The sequence below is a fragment of the Myotis yumanensis genome, unplaced genomic scaffold (genome assembly GCF_028538775.1).
Source record: "Myotis yumanensis isolate MYYU_CA2020_CCGP unplaced genomic scaffold, mMyoYum1.0.hap1 SCAF_62, whole genome shotgun sequence".
Taxonomy (NCBI): Eukaryota; Metazoa; Chordata; class Mammalia; order Chiroptera; family Vespertilionidae; genus Myotis; species Myotis yumanensis.
In genome coordinates this window covers 45,844-73,479 of record NW_027223813.1, presented here as the reverse complement: position 1 = coordinate 73,479, position 27,636 = coordinate 45,844, and the positions used below count along the sequence as shown (strand labels likewise).

General features: G+C 53.4%; 1 protein-coding gene and 2 long non-coding RNA genes across 5 annotated transcripts; 2 read left to right on the top strand and 1 right to left on the bottom strand.

Moving 5' to 3' along the window:
- The first annotated feature begins 3,025 nt into the window (after positions 1 to 3,025).
- Positions 3,026 to 13,617, top strand: LOC139001003 (uncharacterized). Its single transcript, XR_011469795.1, has 3 exons — positions 3,026 to 3,144; positions 11,447 to 11,570; positions 12,443 to 13,617. It is a non-coding gene; the product is annotated as an uncharacterized lncRNA (long non-coding RNA).
- Positions 13,618 to 15,451: 1,834 nt separating this feature from the next.
- On the bottom strand, positions 15,452 to 24,092 carry DBNDD1 (dysbindin domain containing 1). 3 transcript variants are annotated; one of them, XM_070402875.1, is made up of 5 exons: positions 23,863 to 24,092; positions 19,739 to 19,938; positions 17,716 to 17,865; positions 17,266 to 17,406; positions 15,452 to 16,385 (listed from the first exon to the last, which is right to left on the bottom strand). In XM_070402875.1, exons 2-5 carry the CDS (start codon positions 19,812 to 19,814, stop codon positions 16,228 to 16,230), a joined length of 525 nt encoding a protein of 174 aa, XP_070258976.1. In that variant the 5' UTR covers positions 19,815 to 19,938; positions 23,863 to 24,092; the 3' UTR covers positions 15,452 to 16,227. The 3 variants fall into 3 exon arrangements, with proteins under 3 accessions (XP_070258976.1, XP_070258977.1, XP_070258978.1); XM_070402876.1 differs by having other exon boundaries at positions 17,716 to 17,859; XM_070402877.1 differs by lacking the exon at positions 19,739 to 19,938.
- A 458-nt stretch (positions 24,093 to 24,550) lies between these two features.
- On the top strand, positions 24,551 to 27,315 carry LOC139001016 (uncharacterized). Its single transcript, XR_011469799.1, has 3 exons — positions 24,551 to 24,618; positions 25,138 to 25,304; positions 27,242 to 27,315. It is a non-coding gene; the product is annotated as an uncharacterized lncRNA (long non-coding RNA).
- Positions 27,316 to 27,636: the final 321 nt, after the last annotated feature.

Below are 27,636 nucleotides of genomic sequence, written 5' to 3'. Positions count from 1 at the left end.
GCTTAACAAGTTGTCATGCGTTATTTTTTAAAAAGTCTACCTTTATCTATTTCTGGACTTGATCTATTTCTGGACCAGTTCTGACTACTAAAGTGCTTTAATTACAAACCCAATGTGTTTTAATGTCTAGAAGTGCTAGTCGCCTCATTGTTTTTTTTTTCATGAGTATTCTAGCATGCAATCTTTTTTTTTTACAAAAAAAATGTTTTTATTGATTTTCGAGAAGAAGAGAGAGGGGGAGAGAGAGAAGTATTGATTGGTTGCTTCCCATAGGGCCCATAGGGCCTGGGACTGATGAACCCAAAACCTGGGAATGTGCCCCGACTGGGAATTGAACCAGTGACCTTTCAGTGCAAGAGATGACACTCAACCGAGCCACAGTGTTCAAGGCTCATGCAAATTTTTTAGAGCACATATTTAAATAAACTTTTAATGACAAAATTTGATACTCAAGTCTCAAAATTAAAATATCAGAAATAGGGTTTTCAGGGATGTTAAATCTCTGGAAGCAGAGAGACTTGGCCGAGCCTCATCCATTGAGGTCATTTTGTTGTTTCTGGCTTTAACGTTTCGTTACACACACTGAAAAACAACCTAAGATAGTTGCTTTAAGCGTCGCTTTTTCTCATTGTACAATTCCCTGTAGCAATTTATGGCACCACCGATTGCTCTCGAAACTTTCAGTTTCCACCCACCATTGGGACTGCTACTGGTAAGGATCTGTAAGCCAGCCTCAAAATGTGAGAGGGCTGCCGAGAGTTCTCCTGGGGTTAGTTGACGCAGAACAGGTTGAGTGTCTTCACTCTCCTCCTCTCCTGCTGGCTCCTGTTCCAGCTGCATCAGCTCCTCATTAGAGAGAGCATCCTCGTGTGACTGTAGCAACTGATCCACGTCAGCTTCCACAAGCTCTTCAAAAGCCAGGGTCTTGGCAAGGGTCATAGTGTTTTTTTGAAGCTGTGCAATGTTATGTTTGGGAAAAATTCTGGAACTGAACACACTGGGGCCAAATTTTCTCCCACACACTGTTCATTGTTGCTGGGCTGAGTGCCTCCCAAGCTATTGCAATGTTGTCTACAGCATCCAAGATGTTGTAGTTTCTCCCAAACTCCCTGACCGTAGCTGTATCCTCCCCATCTGTTGCTTCTAGCATGTGCTCAAAAGTCCTTCTCAGGTAGTGAGCTTTGCAGGTGGAGGCTACGCCTTGACCCATGGGCTGGATGGAGTTGGCTGTGCTGTCATGAAGATATTCCACTCTCACGTGATCAGACAGGCCACTCAAAGTGACTGGGTGGCATGTGCATTGTCCAGGATGAGCAATGCTTTGTTGCTTAGATTATTTTTGGCACAGTATTTTTCAACAGCAGGACAAAAAAAGTACGTGAACCATTCATGAAAAATGCTCCTGGTTGCCCAGGCCTTTCTGTTTGAGCGCCAAATCACAGGCAACTTGGGCTTGGAGTACCCCTTCAGAGCCCGGGGGTTTTCTGAGTGGTACACCAGTAAGGGCTTCAACTCAAAGTCCCCAGCTGCGTTGCCACCAAGCAGCAGCATCAAACGGTCTTTGGACGATTGAAACCCTGGCTGAGCTTTTTCCTCCACAGAAATAAACGTTCCTTCAGGCATTCTCTTCCAATAAAGCCCTATCTCATCGACATTAAAAACTTGCTGGGGGGTGTACTCACCGTCTTCCATGATGCTTTTCAGCGCTTCCCGGTATGTGTCCTGGTTGCTAGAAGCTGTGCAGTTCATCTTGAAGTGGGGCAAACGATGGCGCTCCTTGAACCTCACAAACCACCCTTTACTGGCACTAAAGGTTTCTTTTTGAGAGCTTTCCCCTAGTCCACGCTGCAAGTCATCGAACAAGCTCTTAGCCTTCTCCTGGATGGTGGCAACACTCAGCGGCAGGTTCCCTGGCTCTGGTCTTCCAGCCACAGGCGCAGCCGCCGCTCCAGAGTCTCCATGGCTGCACTTCGATGGCGAGTCAACCGAGAGGCCCTTGAGGGAGTGGCTACTTGTGAACTCACTGTTATTTTTTCTTTACTATCTCGGATCGCCGCCACTGTAGAGACAGCAAGGTCCAAGGCCTTTGCGACCTGGCTGAGCTTCTCGCCTACTTCAAACCGTCGTAACACTTCCAATTTTATGTCGAGGGGAATTGCTTTCCGTTCCCTTTTGGCATTTGGGACGACCTTTGGGGGCCTTTTCCCGGGCATGTTTGCCTCCAGAATGTAGGGAAACCACAGCAGTCCCCGGGGGGAGAGGGCCTGTGCACCCGGCTCGCGGGCAGGGCTTGCGGAAGGGAACCCGCTGGCGGAGGCGCAGGGGGGCCTCCCCGGGGACGTGGGTCACCACAGCCTGCCCAGCTCTACGGCCCAGCAACAGGCTGCTCATCCTCGACGCGAAGGCGGGCAGCCAGGCCTCTGGGGTCCGTCCGTGTCCAAACCCGGGACTGCACAGCTGCAGGCGCATCCAAACTGCCTGGGTCTCTGTGGTCCGAGAACAGACAGAAAGTGGTGCCGGGGAGTCACGCTGCACAGCACCCGCCGGGTCAGCTCCTCTGTTCTGAGGGTTCCCGGGCGCAGCAACACGTGTGCCCTGCACCCCCGCGCGCCGGTCGCAGCGGCCGACCCGGTGGAGAGCGGGTGGCGTTCTCTTAAGCGGCTGCTGCCCACCGAGGACCGGAAGTGCGTGTCCCTGTCTGTGCCAGACTCAAAGTCAGTCTAAAGCACTCCTCCTGGCACCGAGTCCGCCTCGTTCGCTGGTTCCTGTGCTCCGCTGTCTGGTAGAGGAAGGCGGCGCTCACGGTCACTCCTTACAGTCAGGCGAGAAGCAGGCTCCTAGAGAGGTCCCGGCGCCGGCTCCGCGGCCTCGCTGCGCATGCGCACAGCTCCCAAGCCTGTCGGCGGCCTCTGCGACCAGTTGGCCACTGCATTGCGCATGCGCACAGCTCCCGCGCCTGTCGGCGGCCTCTGCGACCAGGTAGCTGCTGCACTGCGCGTGCGCGCCCCCCAGCGGCGTGTGATCGGCCGCTAATGTCCCAGCGGCTGGTGGCGGCCGCTCGCCGAGCTGTGGAGATGCCGCGGCGGCCCGGGACCTGGCAGAACGGCCGGGTCTGGCGTCAGAGCCCTCGAAATAGCTCCGCAGGTGAGCGGAGGCGGGTGACGCCATCGGGGTGCGCCGGCCAGCGCGGGGGACGGGGGCGGGGGTGGGTGGTGTTGGGGGGCCAGGATGAGGGCGTCAGAAACGCAGCAAGAGCAGCTTCAGCTCCGTCCCGCTGCCGCCTCGGCTGCCCCTGGTCCTAACCCGTCGCCCTCCGAGCCCCGGGGGCCCTCCACGCTTCTCAGCGGTTCCCACCGCGGGCTCCCTGGGCAACCTCAGTAGGTGCCCCGCCTCCTTTTCTGGCTGCAAAGAGCCCAGGTTGAGCGTCCTGCGTTCGAGTCCCGCTCCTCCCGGCACCTCGCTCCGACGCGAGCCCGTTTCTGCCCGGGCTCCCCGGATGTTCTTCCGCCTGATCCGCCTCGCAGAGTTGCTCTCCGCGCCGGTGGAGATAATGGACGCGAAAGAGTTTTGTGAATCGTTACGAGTTTCTAATTCAGCCGCCCCTCGTGGAGCCCTGGGGCCTCGGTGCTGAGCCTCACAGACTCTCGCTGAACCCACACCTGGCCTGCAGGTGGGCGCCTTGCAACCTCCTATCCAAGAGCCGGCCAGCGGCTGCTCGCGCCTTGCAGTTCAGGTCCTCCTGCTCCAGCTCCTCCACTTTTAACTACTTCTGTGTTGCACCCCTTCCCCTGGCTTAGACTCTGAAATGTTACTCCACGATTAGGTTGTTTTATTTTTTATTGATACACCCCAGAGAGCAGTAATCACATTGATTTTTTTTTCCTCTAATACACCTATGTGCAGTTTTTGGGTTTTGATACAAGAAAGATTCCTTGGTTTCTGATTTTTTTTTGGTTATGGTGGCTCTTATTGTGATTGTTTTTACTATATTGGCTTTTGACCTACTGTAGTGAAATACCTAAATTATCTCTAGTTCTTCCCTGGCTGGGTTACTCAGTTGGGTAGAGCGTTGTCCTGACACACCAAGGTTGCTAGTACGAACAAGGCACATACAAGAAGCAGCCACTGAATGTGTAAAGAAGTGGAACAATAAATTGATGTCTCTCTCTCTCTTTCGCTCAAATCAATTAAAAAATTTTTAATTGTATCTAGTTCTGTCTTTAACTGATGTAAGTATTAGCAGGTTATGGTAAAAACTGGAGTTTTCCTCTTTGAGGACTGAAGAAACGGTACACAAGAACATTTGCTCTCCTTGGCCTGACGAAAACACTAATCTTTGGTTGATCATATATAAATTATGTAGTATCCTTTGGTTTTTAAGTTTCACATAATTTTAGTCTTATAATTGTGTTTGTTTTTGAGGCTGCAATAGTTTCAGTTACCAAAAATGCCTTGGTCAAGAAACGGTTAGTTTTCTTTGACAGCTGTAGCAATAAAAGTATTTTATGTCTTCCTGCAGTAAAGTTCCTGTTGGAATAATTTTTAAAAGGGATATTTAAGCAGACAAATAAAGGCAGCAAGCTTACCCCTCGGGCTTGATCCTTGTCCCTGCACACCTGTAACTGCCACTGTGAGCAAATGCAGTCCAGCTGAGAAGCGAATCCTCTTTCCCATCTTCCTTTCAGTGCCTCCAAGGCAGCTGCTTTCAGCTGCTGGTTCTGCCCGCACAACTGCTGTCATTTTCCCAGCGGCTATTCAAAACCACCCAGAGGTAAATACCTATTATTGGCAGCGCAAGGTTCCCAGGAACCCAGTTTGGCTTCCCCAGTGTCTTCCCCACAGTGTGTGTGTGGGGCGGGAGGGGGGGGCGGTGAACCAGGGAACAGGTGTGTGATGACCCTGATGCCCATGCCTCCCCACTTTTGCAGCTTCCGTATTGAGCCACACTAAGCTCTTACCATTCTGGCTCACACAGCACCTCCACATCTTTACAGATTCCATACTCAGTAAAGACGGTGAAAGGAAACTCTTTCAGAAGGAAGCTGCCTCTGTTGGGAGGCGTGGGAACAAACCTTTTTTTCTGCACATCTGAGGACCCACCAGGCTGAGCCTCGTACTTGGAAAGCAGAACTGAGACAGTGTACAAACCGCAGTTAGCTTGGCGCACATCTGCCCTTCACACAGGCAGCCCTGTGCTCAGTCCTGCAGTGCTTGGTGAGGGCAGCCTCTTGCTCAGTGAGACTAAGTACCTGGTCTTGCTCACTTAGAGGATCTGTGAGCTGGAAACGCTTGGCATGTGAATGAGGGCTGAGTCCTCTCCCCGCTCCTCCTGAATGGTTCCGAGGAGGTCACCTGATACTGCCTAGGGTATCCCAGAAAGAAGTAGCCTTGTACATAGACACCCTTGAGCTCCAAATGCATTTCCAGGTCTTGGCCTGGAACAGCCATTCTTCAGTGGAGAGCCTATTTGGGAATAAAAGGCTGGGGCATTCCAAAACCTCAGTAGCGATCTTCCAGACACCGTTGTTTCCTATGAGTGTAAACATAAGACATGCTTCCTGCAGAAAAGTCATTGGGAAATCACGGTATCCAGGAGGCGATCCCCATCTTGTGCTGACCAAGGGTGGCTTGTTACGGGGCCCTCCTGGCCTGTGTGGAGTGCATGAGCTCACCGTCTCAGTTTGCATCCCTTTGCTGTGTCCTTGGATTGCTTTCCAGAGGGCTTTTCTCCCGGACAGCTGGGTACAGAGGCACAGCAGCCTGTGGGCCGCTGGGGCTGCGTCTTTATTCTCATTGGCATCATTCCCCTGTGGTCTCTGCAGCCACGTCGCTGGGAGGTAAGAGTGTTACTGAATGGGCTCTGGATATAAGACTTCCCTGTGTCGTCAGTAGAAGGCTTTTGTTCCTGGTCCTTTTGTGTTTTAGAGCCGGGGTGGAATGTTAGTGCTCTGATGTCTCAAATTCTAATTCCTCTTCTTGAATTAGATCCTGTTTATTAAAATGGAAATAGGTACATACATACCCCAGGTTAAAACTGTCCATGTCAGTAGGAAAACAGGAGAGTGTTAGCTGTCTCGGGCACAGTCCAGTCTGTGTGGGGAGAGCATGTCCGAGGCCCTTGGTAGCTGCTGAGCATCCTGTCAGCACCTCAGCTGTCCTGACTGGGTTTCTCTTCTCTGCTCGGTGGACTGGCTGGGAGTCGTGAACAAACAGTTTGTGCGTGTTATTGTTGCCCCTGGTACATCACCTGAGGTGAGGGCTGGGTTCAAGACTGATTCCAGTTGCTTTAATGTAAAGCGTAGTTTTGTATTTTTCAGAGAAATGCCTCTTTGGATTTACCACCAACAGTAACCCACGTTCATGTGACTGTTTATCTCTCTGACATGCATCACCAGCAGCCTTCCAAGCAGACAGGATTGAGTTTGCCAAGTCATATGTGAGGACCACCAGGCGAGGCTTGTGAGGAGAGAAGAATAAAAAGGCAAAAACAAGGGACAAGGACAGAATGTTCTACTTCCGTGTAAAACCTAAGGCCGTGGTTTATGGGTCAGGACAGAGGACCCTCCTGTCGTGAGCAGACTCACCTGCAGAACTAGGCTCTGCTTTGCAGGAAATGGAGTTGGCGAGTGAGGCGGTGGCTGTGGGGAGGGCACCTCACACTGCTCGCATCTCGATTCCACAGAGGTTTGTGTGGTTTAACATCGGCAGCGTTGACACCTTTGAGCGGAACCTGGAGACTGCTCATGGGGAGCTGGCACCCAGCCTCCCAGCCAGGCGGCAGTGGTCTACACCCTGCCCGTGCGAGTGACGGGAGAGTGACAGGGCTCCAGCACGGGCGCCTGGTTCCGGGCAGAGCGGTGTGGACTGTGCTTTCTTCAAGCGTGTCAGGCATCTGCTAATAATTTTTTAAAAATATGTTTTATTGTTTTTTTTATGGGATAGAGAGCTAGAAGCATCGATGAGAGAGAAACATTGATCAGCTGCCTTCTGCACGCTCCCCACTGGGGATGTGCCCGCAACCAAGGTACGTGCCCTTGACTGGAATCGAACCTGGGACCCTTCAGTCCGCAGGCCGACACTCTATCCACTGAGCCAAACCGGTTCGGGCATCTGCTAATAATTTTAATGTCTGTAGTAAGAAAATAGTTTGTTAGCTCTGTTTTTATTGAGGAAAGAATTGATCAGGTAGGTTAAAAAAGTGGTACACTATGCTGGGCAGGACTCGTCTGCTGGGGGTGCTACCCTCCCGCCACACGGGCCAACCATAGGCGAAGCCGGCAGGCCCACATGGGGGGATGAAGAGCCTTCAGAGTTGGGGGAAGGTTTGATGCCAGGGACAGACTTTGACACTTCTTGTTGTTAATCTTCACCCAGGGACATTTTCTTCGTTGATTTTTAGAACGAGTGTAAAAGAGGGAGGGAAGAAGAGAAGAGAGAGAGAGAAGCATTGATGTGAGAGAGAAACATCCAACAGCTGCCCCTCGCACGTGCCCCTACCAGAGTCCAGAGATCAAACCTGCAACCGATGTACCTGCCCTTGGCCGGGAATTGAACCCGAGACTCTTGGTCCGCTGAGTGACGCTCTAACCACTGAGTAAGCCCGGCCAGGGCTTCCACACATTTTTAAAAAAACCCTCCCTTTTGTGTATCAGAACAGTTCCAGCCACTCAGTGGTTGAGTCTGGGCCTATGGAGGTCACGGTTCGATTCCCAGTCGGCACATACCTGGATTGTGGGCTTGATCCCCAGTGAGGGGCATGTTGGAGGCAGCCGATCAGTGATTCTCTCTCATCATGGATATTTCTATCTCTCCCTCTCCCTTCCACTCTGAAATCAATACAAGTAAATTATATTAAAAAAGCAGTCCCAGAACTGTTGACTCTTCGTGGCCTGGGGTAATATTTATGGCCTTTCTCCTGACGAGTGGTTTTCTTGGGTTTTCTAGCTCTTTCTTGCAAAGCCTGGTGCCCACCCTTCTCCTGGTTGGCATCCTCCATGCTGCGAGGAGGGCCCGATGGGACTGGGCGTGGCGGATGAGGACGGGACCTCTTCAGTGCTGGCGAGACCACGGCCAGGACCCTAAAGAACAACATTGACGTGCGGTCTGCAGATGTAGCTGGTTACGAAGAAGCCAAGTTGGAGATTATGGAGTTTGTTAATTTCCTCAAGAATCCTAAACAGAGGAGACCAAGATGGCGGCGTAGGTAAACACTGGAGACCGCTGCCGCAAACAACCATTTCAAAAATACAACTAAAAGACGGAACGGACATCACCCAGAACCACAGAAAGGCTGGCTGAAGAGAGACTCTACAACTAGAAGGAAAGAGAACAGCAAATCGAGGCTCAGAGGCGGCACAGTGTGGAAAATACAAAGGTACCGAGGTGCGCGCGCAAAGCGGGCTGGTGGCTGAGGGCGCGGTTGTCGTTTTCTGTCGGGAGTGAGTCTCAGACTCTGGGCTCAAGATCCGGGCGAGTCTCTAGGGACCCAGACTCAAACGGGAGAAGCGGGATTATCCGGCATCAGTTGGAACCTGAGGGCAGCTTTCTCTCCGAGGTTTGCAGCGGCTGACGGGGTTCTGAGAAGCAGAGCCTCTGGGAACGGGACTGAGCGTGGCCATAACTGCTCCCTCCGCCCGCCCTGTTGAGCCCGCCCCGCCCAAAACCTGCGCACAGCCATTTGCCGATCGCCTCAGGCAAAGGCTGGATTAGCACCTCCCCAGAAGGCAGACGTTTTCCACACAGCTGATTTCCACAGCCAGCCGGCCTGGTGGTCAAACCCCTCTAGTGTTAACTACAACAATTAAGGCTTGGCTAGAACAAGACTGCGCACAGAGACCACAAGTGGGTGCACCAAGAAAGCATAAAAGATGCGGAGACAAAAAAACATGACAGATGCCAAAACCGGTTTGGCTCAGTGGATAGAGCATCGGCCTGCGGACTGAAGGGTCCCAGGTTCGATTCCGGTCAAGGGCATGTACCTGGGTTGCGGGCACATCCCTAGTGGGGGATGTGCAGGAGGCAGCTGATCGATGTTTCTCTCTCATCGATGTTTCTAACTCTCTATCTCTTTCCCTTCCTCTCTGTAAAAAATCAATAAAATATACTTTAAAAAAAAAAAAAAAAAAAAAAAAAAAAAAAAAACATGACAGAAATGGAGGATATGGAGCTAAGAATCGCAATTTTGAGGGCTTGCCATAAATTTGTGCAGAGCCTCACGAAAACTAATGAGACCCTCGATGCTACGATAAAGAAATTAGAAAGTAAGCATACACGGACTGAAATAAAGAATATTATACCCAATAGCAGACCAGAGGAGTACAATAATCAAACCAAAGATTCCACAAAAAACACCCAATTGGAAAAGCAAAATGAAAAAAGAATCCGAAAGTGTGAAGATAGTGTAAGGAGCCTCTGGGACAGCTTTAAGCGGTCTAATATCAGAGTCATTGGAGTGCCAGAAGATGAGAGACAGCAAGATATTGAAAACCTATTTCAAGAAATAATGGCAGAAAACTACCCCCACCTGGTGAAAGAAATGGACTTACAGGTCCAAGAAGCGCAGAGAACCCCAAACAAAAGGAATCCAAAGAGGACCACACCAAGACACATCATCATTAAAATGCCAAGAGCAAAAGACAAAGAGAAAATCTTAAAAGCAGCAAGAGAAAGAGGCTCAATTACCTACAAGGGAATACCCATACGACTGTCAGCTGATTTCTCAACAGAAACTTTGCAGGCCAGAAGGGAATGGCAAGAAATATTCAAAGTGCTGAATACCAAGAACCTACAACCAAGATTACTTTATCCAGCAAAGCTATCATTCAGACTTGAAGGTCAGATAAAGAGCTTCACAGATAAGGAAAAGCTAAAGGAGTTCATCACCGCCAAACCAGTATTATATGAAATGCTGAAAGGTATCCTTTAAGAAGAGGAAGAAGAAGAAAAAGGTAAAGATACAAATTATGAACAACAAACATGCATCTATCAACAAATGAATCTAAGAATCAAGTGAATAAATAACCTGATGTACAGAATGAACTGGTGATTATAATAGAATCAGGGACATAGAAAGGGAATAGACTGACTATTCTTGGGGGGAAAAGGGGTGTGGGAGATGCGGGAAGTGACTGGACAAAAATCATGCACCTATGGATGAACACAGTGGGTGGGGAGTGAGGGTGGAGGGTGGGGTGGGAGCTGGAAGGAGGGGAGTTATGGGGGGAAAAAAGAGGAACAAATGTAATAATCTGAACAATAAAGATTTAATTAAAAAAAAAAAAAAAAAAGAATCCTAAACAGTGCCAGGACTTAGGAGCCAAAATTCCAAAGGTATCGATTTCAGAAAACGCAATACTACTCCAGCTCCAAGTCAAAGCCAGAGGTCCCTATGGTCCAGGGTTGACAGGTAGTTGACAACAGCTTTCTGTGATGCCGATGTATTTTACTAATCACATTAGAGAGGGTGAATAGCATTTGCAGAGTAGAACAGTGACAATCTTCTCACCTGATCGACCTGAGACCACAGGGAGTTATTTTTACACTGTAAGGCAGTGGAACATACTCCTGTGTGGTGTGTTTATTTTTAACTTAATTGTACGTTCTGTGTTGTCTCTCTTCCTGTGAGTTTGGTCCCAGTGGCCATGATCCTCTGTTGAATGTCCTGCATGAACCATGTGTTGGTGACAGTTTTGTTTCTCTGAATTGAAGTGAGGACTTTGAAGCCATCTGAGTGCAGAATCTATGTTTTCATGAATTTTTCTTACCCGTTTATAGTTTTCTCACCTGCCCAATTTTTAAAAATATATTTTCATTGATTTCAGAGAGGAAGGGAGAGAGCTACATAGGTAGAAACATCAATGATGAGAGAGAATCACTGATTGGCTGCCTCCTGCATGTCCCCAGGGGGGATCGAGCCCGCAACCCGGGCATGTGCCCTTGGCCGGAATCAAACCTGGGACCCTTCAGCCCATGGCCTGATGCTCGATCCACTGAGCAAAACCGGGCATGGCTGGTCATTATGCTCTTGGTTAAAAGTTTGGTTAATCATTGGCTGTGTATGTGGTGGGAATTTTGATTGAGATTTTGGAGTAAGTCCATACAGGCGGGAATGGTGTGGCCGAGTTATGTTCCTCGTCTCCTGAGTATGCAGTGCGCTGGAAACGAGAGAGTCTGCAAGCAGAGTCTGCCTTCTGCTCTCCTTCTGTGAGTGTCAGTGCCGCTGGACCCCGCTCCGGGGCGGGCCGTGTTTGCATTGTTGGGGCATGGATTTGGTGTTGGCCAGCGGCAGCTTGGTTAATGTGTTCGAGCCGAACATGCACAGCCTTTGGATTATTTCTGCTATTGTTCTTGACTCCTGTGGCCAGGAAGGTGCTGGAACACCAGGCTGTCCTTGGGGTTTTGAGAGGTGCTACAGGTGACTCTGCTGTGGTGTCTCTTTTTTTGTTAGGCCCCCCTGACATCAAAGCAGGTGCTGCATCTTCAAGGTGCACCTGCATCCCCTGAAGTTGGACGAGAGCCTCAGTTCGGACACCCTGCAGAAGAAGCCCGCGGCACGCACTCCGGCTTCACAGGTGAGTGTTGGCCAGGCCGTGCCGCTCGCCTTGGGAGGTTGTGTAATTGGTTTCTGGTTATACCATTGATCTGGCAAGTGTCCATCTTTGTCTTAAAACTTTGAATCTGTCGAGAGGTAGCAGAGGCCTCGGAGGTGATTGGCCCTAAAGCAATCTGTACCCAGGTGAATTTCTGTTTTAATTCTGTTTAGACTTGGTAATTTTTTACTATGTTAACCAAATTTATATCTAAGGACAGACCCACTGAAGTGAACAGCCAGGCTGCATTTCATGGTCATGGGCTTAAGCTCCCAACCTGGCAGCTCCCTTTGCGTGTCTTTCTTCTTTGTAATTAAAACCCAAGAACCTGGTCTAGAAAACTTGTTTGCCTGCCAGAGTGGTTTAAACCCCAGTGGTTCAGGGCTTTTCCTGGGGACTCCCCACCTACTCAGCAGCCCTTTGCAAGCCTGTGGTTACCTCAGCGAGCCAGTAGCCTCTGCTGTGCTCCCCGCCTCCCCAGAGCACCCTGCCATGGGCCCGTGTCCTCCAGCCTCTGTAGTCGCTGTCTCCACAGGGTGAGCCTTTGTCAGCTAAGGGCACGGAGAGATGACTTCTCACCTGACCAAGCTGGCTGGGGAGGGTCCCGGTCTGTGTCCTGCCCAGAATGTGCTTTCTGTCTTTCTCTCTCTCCCCTTGGGGTCTCACAAGTCACTCACACACCAAAGGTAAAGACTGGAGTAGACCACCCAGACTGTCTTTTCCTCATGGACAACCTTTGAGGCAGAAATGGAGAAGCTGATCTTCAAATTCACGTGGAACTGCAGGGCCCCTGGGTACCCCAAAACCATCTTGTCAAAGAACAGAGTGGAGACTCACACTGCTCTACTTCACAGCTTACTGCAGGCTCTAGCAAACACGGCTACGGCACAACCACAGACATAGATCAGCAGAGAGAAGCCTACAGCTCGCTGGTCAGTGAGTTTGTCCAGCGTGTGAAGACCATTCAGTGGGGAAAGAACAGGCTCTTGAACAAATGGGGCTGGGACAGTCGGATGTTCACATACCAGGAATGAAGTTGGACCCTACCACCCTCTATATGTTAACTCACATGAAGCTCTTAGAAGGAAACAAGGGAGAAGCTTTATGACCTCTTTTGATAAATGTTTCCTAGTTAGTATGATGCTGAAAGCATAAGCAACAAATGAAAAAATAATTAGACTCCTTCAAAAGTAAAATTTTGTGTATGAGCAGACATTGTCTAGTGAGCGAAAGGCCAGCCGAGAGACTGGAAGAAAACGCTTGGAAATCATGCGTCTGATAAAGGTATGAGATCCAGAATCTGTAAAGAACTGTCACAAGTCAGCGCAATAAAGAACTCAGTCTAAATTGGGCAGAGGATCGGAGCAGACACTTTTTCATAGATACACAAATGGCCAGAAAGCACATGGGAAGGCGCGGAGTGCTGTTCGTCATTAGGAAAGTGCAACTTGAGAGCATAGGGAGGTAGCACCTCACACCCACCTGCTGGCTGTAAAGGATGGACAAGCGTTGGAGACACGCTGGTGGGATGTGCAGTAGTGCAGGTGAGGGAGCAGTGTGGTGGTTCTCCAGAGAGTAGACTAGTCACCGTATGACCAGCAGTTCCTCGGTGTCCATACAGATGTTCACAGCAGCATCGTCAGAACCGCCCGTGTCCACCAGCGCGTGATGGATGAACCGGGTGTATTATACGTGTAACGGGATGTGGATTTTATGTTAAATAACTTGTACCTTGGCCGAAACCGGTTTGGCTCAGTGGATAGAGCGTCAGCCTGCGGACCGAAGGGTCCCAGGTTCGATTCCGGTCAAGGGCATGTACCTGGGTTGCGGGCACATCTCCAGTGGGAGATGTGCAGGAGGCAGCTGGTCGATGTTTCTCTCTCATCGATGTTTCTAGCTCTCTATCTCTCTCCCTTCCTCTCTGTAAAAAATCAATAAAATATATTAAAAAAAAAAAAAAAAAAAATAACTTGTACCTTAAGAAGATGTTTAACCAGAAAGCTGGTTAAAAACAGTGGTCATGACAAGGTAGTTCCTGTGTCCTTCATGTGCTCACCTGCTTTCCCTCTGGTCTCTCGCCTGGAGGCTTTCCTGGGATGAAGCCCACTGGGTACCAGTGGCAGCCGTCTCTCCTTTCCCGGGTCAGGTGCTGATATTCCGGTGTTTGCAATGAAGCAGCCCTGATCGCCGCTCACCACCTGAGTCCTTTTGTGCAACAGAAGCACTTTGAGCAGGCCATTGAGGGTCATCGGAGGTGAGCAGATGTCCCTTGGGGGCCACCCACCCTGGGGCGCAGTTCACTTCAGCACACAGGAGCCATGGACTGTTTTCCAAACCAAAATTTGGGACTTTGGGTCCGCCAACAACCTCCATGATTTTTTTAGAGCTACGTTTAGAATCTCAAAGAGATGGGACCCTCAGGGCACTGGCGTAGAGGCAGACAGGGGTGCTGCATGTGGTTGAGAGGAACAGGCTTTCCTGGACGCTTCCTGCTGGGACATGCTCTGTGAGGAGCTGTGCTGTGTGCTGCATGTGCGAGTGTGTGTACGTGTGTACGTGTGCGTGCAGCGTCACCGCCTGGCTTTCCATCCTCAGCTCAGCTGCTTGGGAAACTAGTCAGTTGGTTGAAGGTGTCCAGAGTGCCTTCCCAGGGATGGACATCAGGTGTCCACATGGCGAGCAGCTGTCCATGGTCAGGTCAGCAGGCTAGTGTCGCTGATCTGTCCTTGTTGAACTTTTTACTAACGTGTGACATGTTTAGAGAAGCATGTAGAGAAAGTCATGCAAGAGTAGGCCTTCCTTCCCCCAGATGCTGGCACCTGGGCTTCCCTCCCAGGCCCGGCTTCGTCTGGAAGGAAGTCCGGCCTAATTAGCATATTACGCTTTTATTATTATAGATTGGCAGTTGAGGTGTCCAGAGCCTGGAGCGTAGCGCTTCTTCCCCGGGTTGCGGGCCCAGCACCTGGCACCCCTACTGCTGCACCCTCCCTCTCCTCTCTGGGCCATCGCGCCCGCCCCCCTCCCCACGAGCTCTGTTGTCAGCTCCTGGGCCTGTGCACAGGACACCTGGCCGAGAATCTTCCATAGGGGGCTCAGGGTTTGAGGAACCACCTGCCATGCACTTGGCACCTGTTCTCTGGGCCCTTGATTCACAGGTGAATAAAATGGCTGGGGTTTCAGCCTCATGGTGGCCTCTGCTCACAAGTGGGGCCATCCCTGCTGGCTGCCTCCCTATGAGGACCTGCTGCTCTGAGCCTGGAGCTCCTGGAAACCTGCTCTTGGCCGGGGGAGGCTCACACAGGAGGGCCAGGCCTCTGTGGGGGCAGGATCTTCACTGTAATGACTAAAGGTCCAGGGCACTTGTTGCTGACGGGTGATCCAAATAAGCCGCCCTGAGTGCAGCACAGTAGGCCCCAAGGGCTTAGGCTGGAGAAAACGGAGCACCCCCTGGCTCGCACCCTCCCCGCACCACACTGTGGGGACAGCTGCAAAGGAAGAGACGGTGGTTGGGCCTTAGGGCTTAGGACGGGTGATGTTTTAATGCCACTTCTGTAATTAGCTCCGCAGCAGCAGGAAGGATGGATGTGTGTGGGGGGGAGACCCGGGGTGGTGGTGCAGGCAGGCCACCCTTACAGGATTGGGTTTTAAGGGGCACTCTTGACTGTGCCTGGTCAGTCAATGTCCCCATGTTGTTGCTGATCATATGGTGGGAGAGGGAGTCTCCTGCCCCTACGTGGAAGGCAACCACCTGCATTTCTCAGGCCAATTTGCCTGGGGGACCTTCCTCTAGCTAAGCACAGTGGTTCCATTGCCCAGGGCTCCTATGGAGGAGCACATTTCAGTGGGGAACAGATCAGGGCAGGTTTCTGTGGGAACAAAAAGCAAGCTCACACATTTATTTTAAAACCAATCTTGGACTTGCAATCAGACCAGAAGCCTGTCCTGTCCTTTAGCACATAAAAAGCAGTGTTGGGAGCAGCTGAGCCTGGTGGCCTGATTTGGGGGCCGGGGCTGTGCCCACGTTCTCCCACACCTCCAACCCCCTTGGGCCAGGATGTGCATCAATAGGGTATGGGGACTGCATGGGCAGGAGACTGGAAGAAGGTGGCCCACCCCCAAGCAGTCTGAGGCAGTCGTGCCATATTTGGTGTTCTGAGCTAAGGAGGGTGGGCCCGCTGTCTTGCAGGGACCAGGACGAGCAGGGTCTTAGGGCCTGGGAGGGACCCCATTGCTGGCACTGCTCCCTGGGTGGCTGGAAGGGGACAGGATTGAAATAAAGGTGGAAATGTTCAGGATTGACTCTTCCACCCACGTATTTGGCTAGACCCCAGGGGCTTTGCAGAGCGGCAGTCATCTACTCGGATCCCCCCGTCACCCAGCATCCACTCGGGAACCTTGTGACAGATGAAAGCACCAGTTCTGTGGACAGAAGGTTCCAGAAGGCCCAGTCCACTCCTGTCTCATCCCCGGGCATTGTCAGCCCTGATCCAGGGACCAGGAAGGAATTGGACATCAGGCCACTGGGCTGTGCTTGTGCTGGGTGCCTTGAGACCCTGACCTGGAGCCATGTGGGGTAGGCAGAGTGTCCACGGAGCCGCAACATCACATTTCCTCTGCCTGGGTCCCGGGGCTGCCTGGCCTAGTTCTCCTTGGGCCTCTCCACAGTGAGAAACGTGTCCACAATCGCTGGCTGCCGCTCAGGGTCGCCGAGGTGCTGCTTCTCACGGTTCTGCTCTGCCCGGGTCCGAGTCCAGGATGGGGACCGCAGACAGCCGGCCCGGGGCAGTGGGTGCAGGCCTGGTGGGAACACGGGCAGGGTCAGCATGGCCTGGGGTCCTGCGTCTCCTGTAGATACCAGGCTGGCCCTGTGTGCTTCCCAACACAGTGTCGGCCACACAAGGGGTCCCCAGGCACTTAGAAAATGTGAGTGCCAGCATCGAGGACGTGTGGGTCTGAACCCCCCACCCTGGATCCCGCTTGCATGTGGTCTTAGCCGGGAGAGAGGAATGTCCCTGGTCCCACTCACCCCACTGGATGCCTTGCCGTTTCTGAGGCTTTTGGGGTCTTGGGCCCAGGACAGTGCTTCCTTGGGAACCAAAGTGGACACCACGCCAGGCTGCGCTGAGGTGGGGCCAGGTTGGTGAATGGCACCTCCTCTGTGTTCAGCTTAACTTGTGACTTTTTTAGATTGTTTTTTTAATCCTCGCCTGAGGACATGCTCATTCATTTTAGAGGGAAAGGGAGAGAGAGAAACATTGATCAGCTGTCTCTCCCACCTGCCCCAACCAGGCTAGGGATCGAACTCGCAACCTAGGTATGTGCCCTGATCAGGAAGGAAACGGTGACCCTTCGGTGTGCTGGACGGTGCTCCAGGCAACTGAGCTCCAACCAACGGGGCTTAACTAGTGAGCCATTTAGTAAATGCTTCCTTCAGTGGGTCTGTGCCTTTGGCCTTTGGTGGTGTTTGAAAAGCAGAACTGAGGAGGGGTAGCAGGAACAGGAGGCACATAGATATGTAGAAGGCAAAAATGTGGAATAAAATGGTGCTGTGGTGGCAAATACTTAAACACAATTGAGATAAACTTATTTTTAAAAACGGATTTCAGGGAGCAGTGTTTAGTGGTCTCGGGCCCCAGGGCCTCCCCCAATGCCCATCGTGTGCCAGTGCCAGCCTCACCTGCTGGTGATTCACCCGTCAGGTTCTCATCATCGGAGTCAGCAAAGACCTCGGCCAGTTCCTGGTCGGACATGTCGGTCAGCTCGGTGAGGTCCAGGAGGTCAAAGTGCACCTCGAGGGAGGACACACTGCTGAGTGGCTCTGGGGGCAGGGGGCGTGTCACTGCGCAGTTGTCCGTGGGGCCCCCTGCCCCCACGAGGCCCAGGGGAGACCCAGAGTTCTGGGTAAAGCCCAGCACGGCCCCCAACTCTGCTCCCCACACTCAGGACCAAACGCCTTCTGGGGAGCCCCACTTATAGATGGTACAGCTGAGGCCCAGCGAGCCAAAAGCTTGAAAAGCTCAGTGGTCGCCACACTGGGGAGTGTTTGGACAGGATGTGGCCCCTGGTCCCCACTCCCTGTGGGTCACAGGTCCCCATGGAACATGCCAGGCAGCTCCCCTGTACTTACGCCTCCGTTCTGTGACCTGCAGGAGCCCTGGGGCCGGTATTGGGATTCCCACCTCTTCCTGCTCGGCCACAGGCAAGTGGCCGCTGTCCCCTGTCCCAAGGGCCGGGGCATCCAGGGCAGCCAGTGGCACCTCGATTTCCTTAACTATTTCTGCAAAAGACAGAATGCTTTACCCGCAGGACACAGGCAGGAGGACTTGAGAAGTTGCCTCATGGGTGCTGGGCAGTGAGCAGGGTGCTCAGGGTAGCCTTGGGCCAGGACCCCAGACGAGGTGGGGGCTTCTCTGAGGAGGCTCCTCATTTTCCATATTTAAGTTTGTTGTGAGGTGAGGGCAGGAGGCCCCTTAAGGGCGGTGCTTGGTGGAGGTGGGACCACAGGAACACAGGCTCCCATACGTCCCCTGGGACCCCACAGCCGAGCAAGTAGACTCCAGGGACCGACCCGGGGGCCCCCAGCAAGGCTCTGCGATGCCTCGGGTGGATGCCAGAGTCAGAGTGGATGAAGCCCCAGGAGCAGCTGCTGCCGTCGCGACGAGGGGCCCCGCTGGGGCTCTCGGTGCCAACAGCTGCCTGTGAGGGTGGGCCTGTCCTCCCCACTGTGGTCAGCAGCCTGGACGCCACCATGTGGGACATGTGGGTCTGGAGGGTCCCGGCTTACAGCTGCAGAGCTGGGCGGTGCGCCTGGCCTCTGGACGGGCACCACCTGCCCTGGATGGGGCTGAGGGAAGGTGTACCTGCTGCCCGCGGGCGGCCTGCCCAACTCTGCACCCTACTGCCCTCACGTGGGCAGGCCAGGCTGGACAGGCTCGAGATCCGGTTTCTACCTCTGGTGCATCAGGAGTGTGGCTTCTGAGCATCCTTAGAGGGTAGAGTTACACCCACCCCTGTCCTGGCCCCCACAGCCTGGCAAGGACACCTTCCCGCCCAGAGGCCACGAGAGATGAGATTTGGACCCTGCTCCGTGCTGGGGGTGCTGGGCCAAGGAAGCCCTTGGGGACCTTGGTCTGCAGGACACTTTGCTTTGTGTCCTCATGGGGAGGGTGGCACCGGGGGTAAGTGTCCTGGGGCCTGTCACACTGAGACACTTCCACCTGACCTGTGGGGGTGACTGGGCTGAAGCCTCTGGGATGATAACTAGTGACAATGCCTCTCGGTTTTCAGACTTGCTCTGTGCCAGGCACTGCCCAGTGCTCTGCTCTCTGGACGTCACAACCAGCCATGAGGGCCAAGCGCTGAGCGTTGTGCTTTAGAGAGCGGCTCAGCTCCCTGCAGGCACCACACGGGGGACCATGGAGTCTGAGCTCTCGGCCTCCATTCCCAGGTCATGGTGCAGGGCTGGGAGCAGGGGCAGAGGAGGGAGGAGACCCCTGCCTGTGCCCGCAGGGAAGCTGGAATATGTTTCCTGGGTCCTCCCTAGGCGGAAGCGGACTTGAACGATGGAAGGATAGAGGCAGGGGTCTGCTCACAGCTGCCCTGTCCCTCGGTTGCTGGGTGGGGCCCTTCTCTAGCAAGAAAGCATCCATTCATTCATTCTTCAACCCAACAAAGGTTTTCTGAATGCACACTCTGTGCCAGGGCCATAGCATGAACCAAGTGGGTGGTCCCACCCTTGAGGACGGGCAGTTCTCCTGTTGGGGGCAGGGGTCTGAAGGTGGGCGGGAGCTGCGTCACATCTGAGGGGACAGAGCGAGGCCCAGGGGACAGGGGTGGGGTACATCCCGTAGATGCTGACTGCTACTCCGAGGGAGCGAGCGGTACAGTGCTGGAGGGTCTGTGCTGAGAGGGGCACCCGCTAGTTGCACCTTTAAGGGACACAGTCCAGGTGGGAAGGATGAAGACCACAGGGGCTGAGATGGGGGCTCACGGGACCCAGCAGGACCTCAGCCAAAGAGCACACTCCTGGCCCATCTAGCGGGGAAGGGGGACTGGGAGCGTCCACGTGCCTCTTTACAGATAGAGGGAGGCAGGAGCCTCGGACAGCTCCTGGGACAGACTCCACCAGCACCGTGGCCTGTGGCACTGACCGTAAGAAGCACATTTTACAAAATTCCAACATCCCAGAAACAGCAAAGCATCTGTGTGCTGTAGAGTCAACGGCATATGGTGTGTGTCTGGTCTTTTGAGTCATCTTCATCGCCTTTTGGCAGTGCCTGGTGCCCTGGTCTGTCCCAAAGCTGTGGGGGAGGAAGATGTAGCTTCTGCCATCAAGGACACTGGTCCTGGGCTAGAAGAATGTGAGGGAAAGGGAGAGTAAGAGTCAGTGTGCCACTGCAGATGCCAGGGACAGAGCAGCCCAGGAAGGTTAGGGCTGATCTTGTCAGGTAAAGCAGGTGGCCATGATGCAAGACAGTCCAGCTGTTAAATGCAGAGTCACCGCACAGTCCAGCCATTCCACTCCGACGCTTAAACCCAAGAGAATCAAAAGCATATGTGCACACAAACACTTGAACGCAAATGTTCACAGCAGCACTTAGCTTCAAAAAAGGCAAAAGTGAAAGCAAACGCAAATGTCCATCAGTGGCTGACGGATACACAGAACGGGGTCCATCCATCACTGGATACCACTCAGCCACAGAAAGGAACGGCGCTCTGACACCGGCTATAACGTGGATGAACCTTGAAAACACGGTGAGTGCAAGAAGCCAGACACAAAAAGGCCACATGTTATGGCACCATTTATGCAGATGACCAGAACAGGCAAATCCATAGAGTAGAAAAGTAAATCAGAGAAGACACAGATTAGATTGGTGGGTGGGGTGTGTGTGGAATGTGGAGTAACTGCTGATGTGTACAGGGTTTCTTTCCTGAAAAGCTAAAATTAGACGCTGGTGATGGTTGTACAACTTTGTGAATACAGATGCTCCCTAACTTATGATGGGGTTATACCCTGATAAACTTGTCGTAAGGTGAAAATATTTTAAGTGTCCCTAGCCAGTGTGGCTCATTGGGTAGAGCATCAGCCTGTGGACTGAAGGGTCTTGGGTTTGATTCTGGTCAGGGGCATGTACCTCAGTTACAGGCTCCTGGCCCTGGTCGGGGGCATGTGGGAGGCAACCAATTGATGTGTCTCTCTCACATGGGTGATTCTCTCCTATCTTCCTCTCTCTCTAAAAATCAATGCAAAAAATATCCTCGGGTGAGGATTAAAAAAGAAAAGAAAGTATTGTAATTAAAAAATGCATTTAAGACTCCTCATGTACTGAACATCGTAGCTTAGTCCAGACCCCTCAAATGTGCTCAGAAGACCATGTACATTAGCTCACAGCTGCCCAGCACCACAAGAGACAGTAGCGTATCGCTAGTCTGGAAAAGACCAAAAGTGAACATTCAAAGTACAGTTTCCACTGGATGCTTATCACTGATTGTCATCGTAAAGTAAAAAAATCATTAATTTGAACCATCTTAAGTTCAACTTAAGTACTAACAATACTAAATTGGAAACTGTAAAAGGCTGAATTTTAGGACATGTGACTTATGCCTCAATTTTTGAAATCGTCAATGGAAACAAAGATGATTTTTGGCTGGCATTAAAGGGCAAAGCCAGGATGACTTAGGACATGAACCATATGTTGTACACCTACTTACTATGTGCCAGGCACCTGGCTCAGAGGCTGGGACTGGGTGTGAGCTCCAGGATCTGGGCTTGTCCTAGTGCACGGTAGGTGCACCATAAATGTTTGTGGAATGACTGAGCTCCAAAACCCATATATATATATATATATATATATGTCTAAGCGACCATTACAACCAGTTGACTGAATGACCAGTCGACCAGTCGCTATGACACGCACTGACCACCAGGGTGCAGATGCTCAATGCAGGAGCTGCCCCCTGGTGGTCAGGGCCCTCCCACAGCCATCCTCCTGCAGCTGGCCAACCTCCCGTGGTCTCTCCTCCCAGGACTGGACGAGATGGCCCCGATCGCAGCCCAGGCTGAGCGACTCCATCTGTGCACGAATTCATGCACCGGCCTCTAGTAGTTAACAAGAGGCTATCTAATCGATCAGTCCGATCTCTGGAGGACAAAGGGACACATGTCCCACAGGTCAGACCCCCTGCTCTTCCTGGGGCACAGCAGAGCAGGGAGCGCCCTGGCAGGCGTGGGCAGGGTGGTTGGCAGCCTGATGGAGCCACATGCGGGGGTCACGCCAGCCAGGGCTGAGGCCAGCAGGTGTTTCTGATGCCCAGGACACTCCCTGTGGGGAGACTGAAGTTGGGGTGCCACAGTCTGCCCCCTCCCCCAGGGCTGACTGCTAATGTGAGTAGAGTGGATAGGGTTACTGTGTGCTATGCCGCTGACCTATTTTCAGCACAATTGTGCTGAGAACGGCCCAAATTTCAAGTCCCCTTCTGTGTGTCCAGGGCCTTGCCCCAGCATCAACGAGGAGGCCCTCTGCGCGCACCCACGAGCAAACGCAGTAATGAAATGAATAAATGAATGTCATAAAGAAGGCCGCAGCGAGGGAGACATGTCACAGAAGTGGGGCACCCGCATCCTATTTCCCCAGCCCTGGTCCCTAGACTCAGCGCCCCTCCTCCTCACCCCGTCCAGGCTCAACCTCTCTCTCCCTGTGGGTGGGCTAGTTCTCCAGAGTCAACAGTTGAGGTCCTTCAAGAAGTACACTACCCACCACAGCCCCTAATCTTTTCAGCTCTGGATCTGCACTCTTGGATGATTCAGATATTCATTCCTTTTAAGTCCATGATGAGATCTGAGTGATGCTCTATAAACACCTTATCTTTTCGAGATAATTGCAGAGACAATTGTGGGTGAAATAATGTGTCTGGATTTGCTACCAATGACTGCTGAAGGGCGGGGCTTGGTGGGGCCTGGGTGAGCAGCAGGAGGTGGCAGTCAGGGCTTTCCCACAGTTTTCTCTCCTTTTGTGTGTGCTCTGCACTCTCCAAAGTTTACAAAAGTTAGTGAACTGAGAGGATGACAGTCACAGCACCCACATGTGACCTATCTGGTGAGACCCCACGGAGTGGACACACCAGCTGCGTGCAGTCAGCCCAGCCCCCCTGCACAGAACAGGCCCCGAAAACACGTCTGTGCACCGATGACTTAATCTTGGGCTTCCAGTAACTGAGACTCCAAGACCGAAGGGTGGCCAGGCTCCTCTCCCCTCGCCCCGCAGGCCTGGCGGCTCTGCTCTCAAGCTGCCGCTGGGAAGTGTGTGTGTGTGTGGGGGGGGGGGGGGGGTGAGGCTGTCAGTTGTGAGAAAAGGCTGGATCCCTCCCATAAGTGACAAAACAAAGGAACCCGGCACCGCGAGTCCCTGGTGTGCGGTGCTGGCAGGGAGGGTAACGGTCCAGGCCACCCTCTGGCATGAACCTGCCCAACAAGGGCTGCAGACAAGCACGGACCCACGGCTCCGGGACACTTCCGGGGCCAGCAGTTTGGTTCCAGGGGAGGCCGCTTGCGCCGCGGGGGACCCCCAGCGGGCCCCTGTGTGGTCAGGGAGGGCCCCTGGAATGGGACCTCCAGGAAACGGATGCACCCGGCCTGGTCAGGCGGGCTGGAGCCCTGCGTTTGCATCCTGGCTCCCAGTCGGATGAACGGCACCCACAAATCCTTTCTGAACGGGCTTGGGTGGGGGTTCCCACAGTTTTCCTCTCATTCCGTCAGGATAGCGGACCGGCTGGAGGAGGGTCCCTCCGTGCACACCTGCCCACCCAGACGCGTGGTCCCTGGGGCTCGCCCAGCCCCCTCCCGCCCCGCCCCGCCCCGCAGGCAGCACCTCTCCCAGACCCCCTCTGGGCCCAGGGGCCGCAGGGTCCCCGCTGCGCCCGGACATCACTTGCCCCGGCAGCCGCTGCGTGAGCGAACAAAGCAGACGCGGCCGAGGCGCTGCGCCCCCCGGGACCCCAAACTCCGGCCGGCGCGCCCCACCCCCTGACTCCGGACCCACGGCTCGGCCGGGAGGGGTCGGGGGAAACTCTGGTCTCCCACCCAGAAGCAGGCAGGCGCGGCTGCCCGAGCGCCAAGGACCGGGGGACAGGACGGGTCTGGGAGCCCCCGCAGGGCGGCGGCTGATCGTGGAGGAGCCCCATCCCGGGCGGCGGGACCCGGCGCGGCCAGAGGTCTTCGCGGCCCGGCTGCTGCGGGGAAGCGCGGCTTGGGGTTCTGGGCTGGGGCCGCACTCACCTCCCGGGCGGGCGCCCTCCGGGGTCTCCATGCAGCCGCGGCCTCACGGACCAGGCGGCCCTGCAGCGGCGGCGGCGACTCGGCCCGGCTCCCGGCTCCCGGCTCCTGGCTCCCGGCGCAGCGCATCGGGCAGCAGCCGGGGGGCCGCTGCGGCGGGGAGGAGCCCGCGGGGCGGGGCACGCAGCTGCTCCCGGGCCCCTGCCACCCCATCCTCCCTCAGCCCCGCGCACAGGTGCGGCCCCGCCCGGCCCGCGCGCGCCCCCTGTCGGACCCGGGCCCGCGGACCCTCCCGCACCTGACCGCGCCCTCCCAGCCCCGCGCACACACTCGTCCCGCAGCTGCGCTGAATTCCGTTCATTGCTCACCCCCAGATATTTATGGGGCGCCAGCTACGACCCCGCGCTTCGCACAAGGAGAGGCAAACGTGGGGCCGACACCCTAGGACTGTGGATGTGGTCCACGTTATGAAGAAGCTCGGGTGGGGGGGAGGGGGGCGATGCTGGAGGGGTCGTGGGTGGGGGATGGGAGATAAGGAGGCGTCGGCCGCGGGCGGGGGGGGGGGGGGGGTGCTCCGGGTGATGGAGGCAGGTCGGCTCGCTGAAAGCAGAGATTGGTTCGCTCAAGTCCCACCTCCAAACGCAGTCTGCGGCGCCGGGACCTCACACAAGCCCTTGGGACACAGCATCTCATTAACTCTCCCAGTGACCTAAGAACACGGTACCCTCGCTTTTCAGGGGGAAAAACTCAGCGGAGAGGGTGAGTAACCTGACAAGAATGCAAAGCCAGGGGCCCGAATCCAAGCCCAAGGGCTGCACTTTTACAAAAACAAACCAAACCAAAGCAAAGCTTTGGGGAGAAAGGGGTTGTTCCCAGCTCAGAGCGGAAAAGGCTCTCAGAGGAGGGAGGTGGGGCTTCCAGGCAAATCACCCACTCAAAGGCAGGGCAGTGCATGCAACTCCAGCTCCCCAAAACCTCACTGCACAGCCCATCTCCTGTCGCCCAGAGCCCAAGGCCTTGGAGACACTGGCAGTCAGTGATCCAGGCTGTTAAAAACCCTTTGCAACGATTTAATGACCCACTAGAACTAACCCTTATAGTTTGTCAGCCACTGACTTGTCTCTGTGCCCCCCAAGAGGCAGAGAATTTGGCCTCTCAGGTACAAAGCTGAGCCACGGGTGGTGGTGTGGGCATTGGTTGCTCAAAGTCAGCTGGGGTGGCAGATTGCGTTTTCTCAGAATGGTCCAGGCAATATTTTTCATTCCACACGTCTCCTAGAACCTCCTACTCCAATCAAGACTCTTCCCATCTTACTCCTCCTGCTTGAAGCCGGGCCAGCTGTGGGACTGCTCTGGCCAGTAGCATGCGTCTGCAGGGTGCTCTGTGGCTTCCAAGGCTGGGTCAGAAGGAGGACCTCCGAAAGCTCCGCTGGAGCCCAGCCACCGGTGAGGAAGCCCAAGCCCCTCGGGAGGCCACGTGTTTCCTTTGAGCCCATCCCCTGTGGGATGGTATGTGGAGCCAGGAGCTGAACTCTCTCCATGTAGTCCTTGCTGAGTGGCAGATTCATGAGCAAAACAGATATGTCACTATATTAAGCCACGGTGTTTTGGGTATAACTTGTTATGCAGCCACAGTAACTGTAACAGTAAGTGCATAATAATTCTTGCTTGAGAGATGAATAAATTTATACAGAGAGAGTCTTTTCAAAGGCCTCCAGAGGCAGTATATATTTTTAACTTTTTTCCTTTTTTTGGTTAGTCTTCACTGGAGGATATTTTTCCATCAATTTCAGAGAGTGGAAGGGAGGGAGGAGGAGAAGAGAGGAGAGAGAGAGAGAGAGAGACATCAATGTGAGAGACTCACATCAATTGGTTGCCTCCTAGGCACGTACCCATGACCACACCACCACCCGTGGCTCAGCTTTGGTTCTCGGGCTACGCTCTAACCACTGAGCAACCAGCCAGGGCTTTTAACTTTTTATTAAGAACATTTTCAAACCAAAGTAGAGAGAATAACACAATTATCCAGCATGTACCCATCACACGATTCAGTGATTACCAGCTCTTGACTGATCTTGTTTTTTTAACTCTTTAAAAAAATCTTTATTATTGAGAGTATTACAGATGCCCCCCCCTTTTCCCCTTATTGCCCCCTCCACCTGGTTCCCACCCCACCCCAGGCCTTCACCACTCTATTGTCTGTGTCCATAGGTAATGTATATATACATATAAGATCTTTGGTTAATCTCTTCCCAATCCTCTCCCCCCTGTTCTCTCTGGGACTCTGTGAACTATTCATCTGTGCAATCCATGCTGATGTGACAAATGAACACCCTGTCTGGTTATCCTGAGCTAACCTTCCTATTCTTGCCCTTTTTACTGAAAGGAATTATTGTTAATGTATTTATTTAATCCAGGAACTCTGAGCCAGACTTATAAAGGAAAATACAGTCAGCATGAGGCACCTAGCATATGGGTCTGTAAAGTAAATGCTAATTAATAATAATCACTGCGCTGTGTTACCCAGCTGCATTGTTTTGCCTGACAATTCCCTCAAGGAGGCCTGGCCTTGGGGGCAGAGGATCCTATCAAGCCAGTGGTGTCTGGCACAGGGGCCTTGGCTGCCCAGGCACAGTGGCAGGACCAGACCTCACAAAGGCCTCAGGGCTGCTATAAATAAATCACAGCTCAGTGCAAGCTAGGTCAATGCAGCCCTTTCAACCGGCTGCTCCACTCCAAGCACAATCAGGGCTTGGCTGTGCAAACAGGAAGCCCCTCCAGTTCATCACTGTGGTTCTCAGATCCCTGACACTGGGTGGTGTCTGAAGCCCAGGGAGCAAAGACAGCATCTCCCTCCATGGCAGGGACAGACAGAGCCAAGCCTTTCTGCATAGCTCACCCTGTGTTCCTGATGCAACTCTGCAGGGGAAGATTGTGGACTCTTTATCCCCAAACAGATGAAAAACCCTGCTGCCAAGCCATGAGTTAGGAGGATGCTAAATTGAGAGTGTAGGAAATAAAGACCATAATGACGTGTAAAGATGGGCACCAGCTTATGACAAACACTCAGCCTTCTGGGTGATACATGCAGGTAACAGTGTAGTGTCAACAACGGAAATTCCTTCGGAAACTGTAACATGGTTAGGAAAGGAACGGATATCTCACTTTTTCTGCTCATCTGGAGTCTTCTGGCAGAGTTTCTAGTTTTTCCTCACGAGCCGGGGGTGGGGGGGGTGGGGGGGTGGGGGGGCTGGGGGGTGGAGGGGGGGCCAGGGTGCTACAGAAGAGGCTTCTTCAGGCTGAGAAGAAGAAGCCTTTACTTCTGTGAAGGGGACACTTGGTGATTTCCAAACTTTGGAGCTTCCTTACGTTTTTTTATTCAGATGGTTTGTGGAAACCTGGCTGTTTTGCATCCTCACCAGACCAGCAGGGAAGGAATCCTCAGAGGTGGACAGGGTGAGGTCAGGCTCACGGGCAGTCTCAGCCCAAATTTGGAATCTAATTTGGATAATTCCTCCCTCCCTCCTTCATTAAAGGCATTTTTATCAAGCACCGATATGTGCTTTTCTAGGCGTTGTAGGTTAAAGTGGACGAAACAGCGGGCGAGGGCGGCAGTGTACACGTATATCCAGCAACCGAAACGCGTTTCGCTGTGGGGGAGATCACGAGTGTGGATGGTGCCCAGCTGCAGACAAAACCTACCCGACTTCCGCAACCCTGGACTGGGCCCAGCGCGGGTTGGTAGGGACGCGCTCCCACCGTTGCCAGGGCTTGTGGC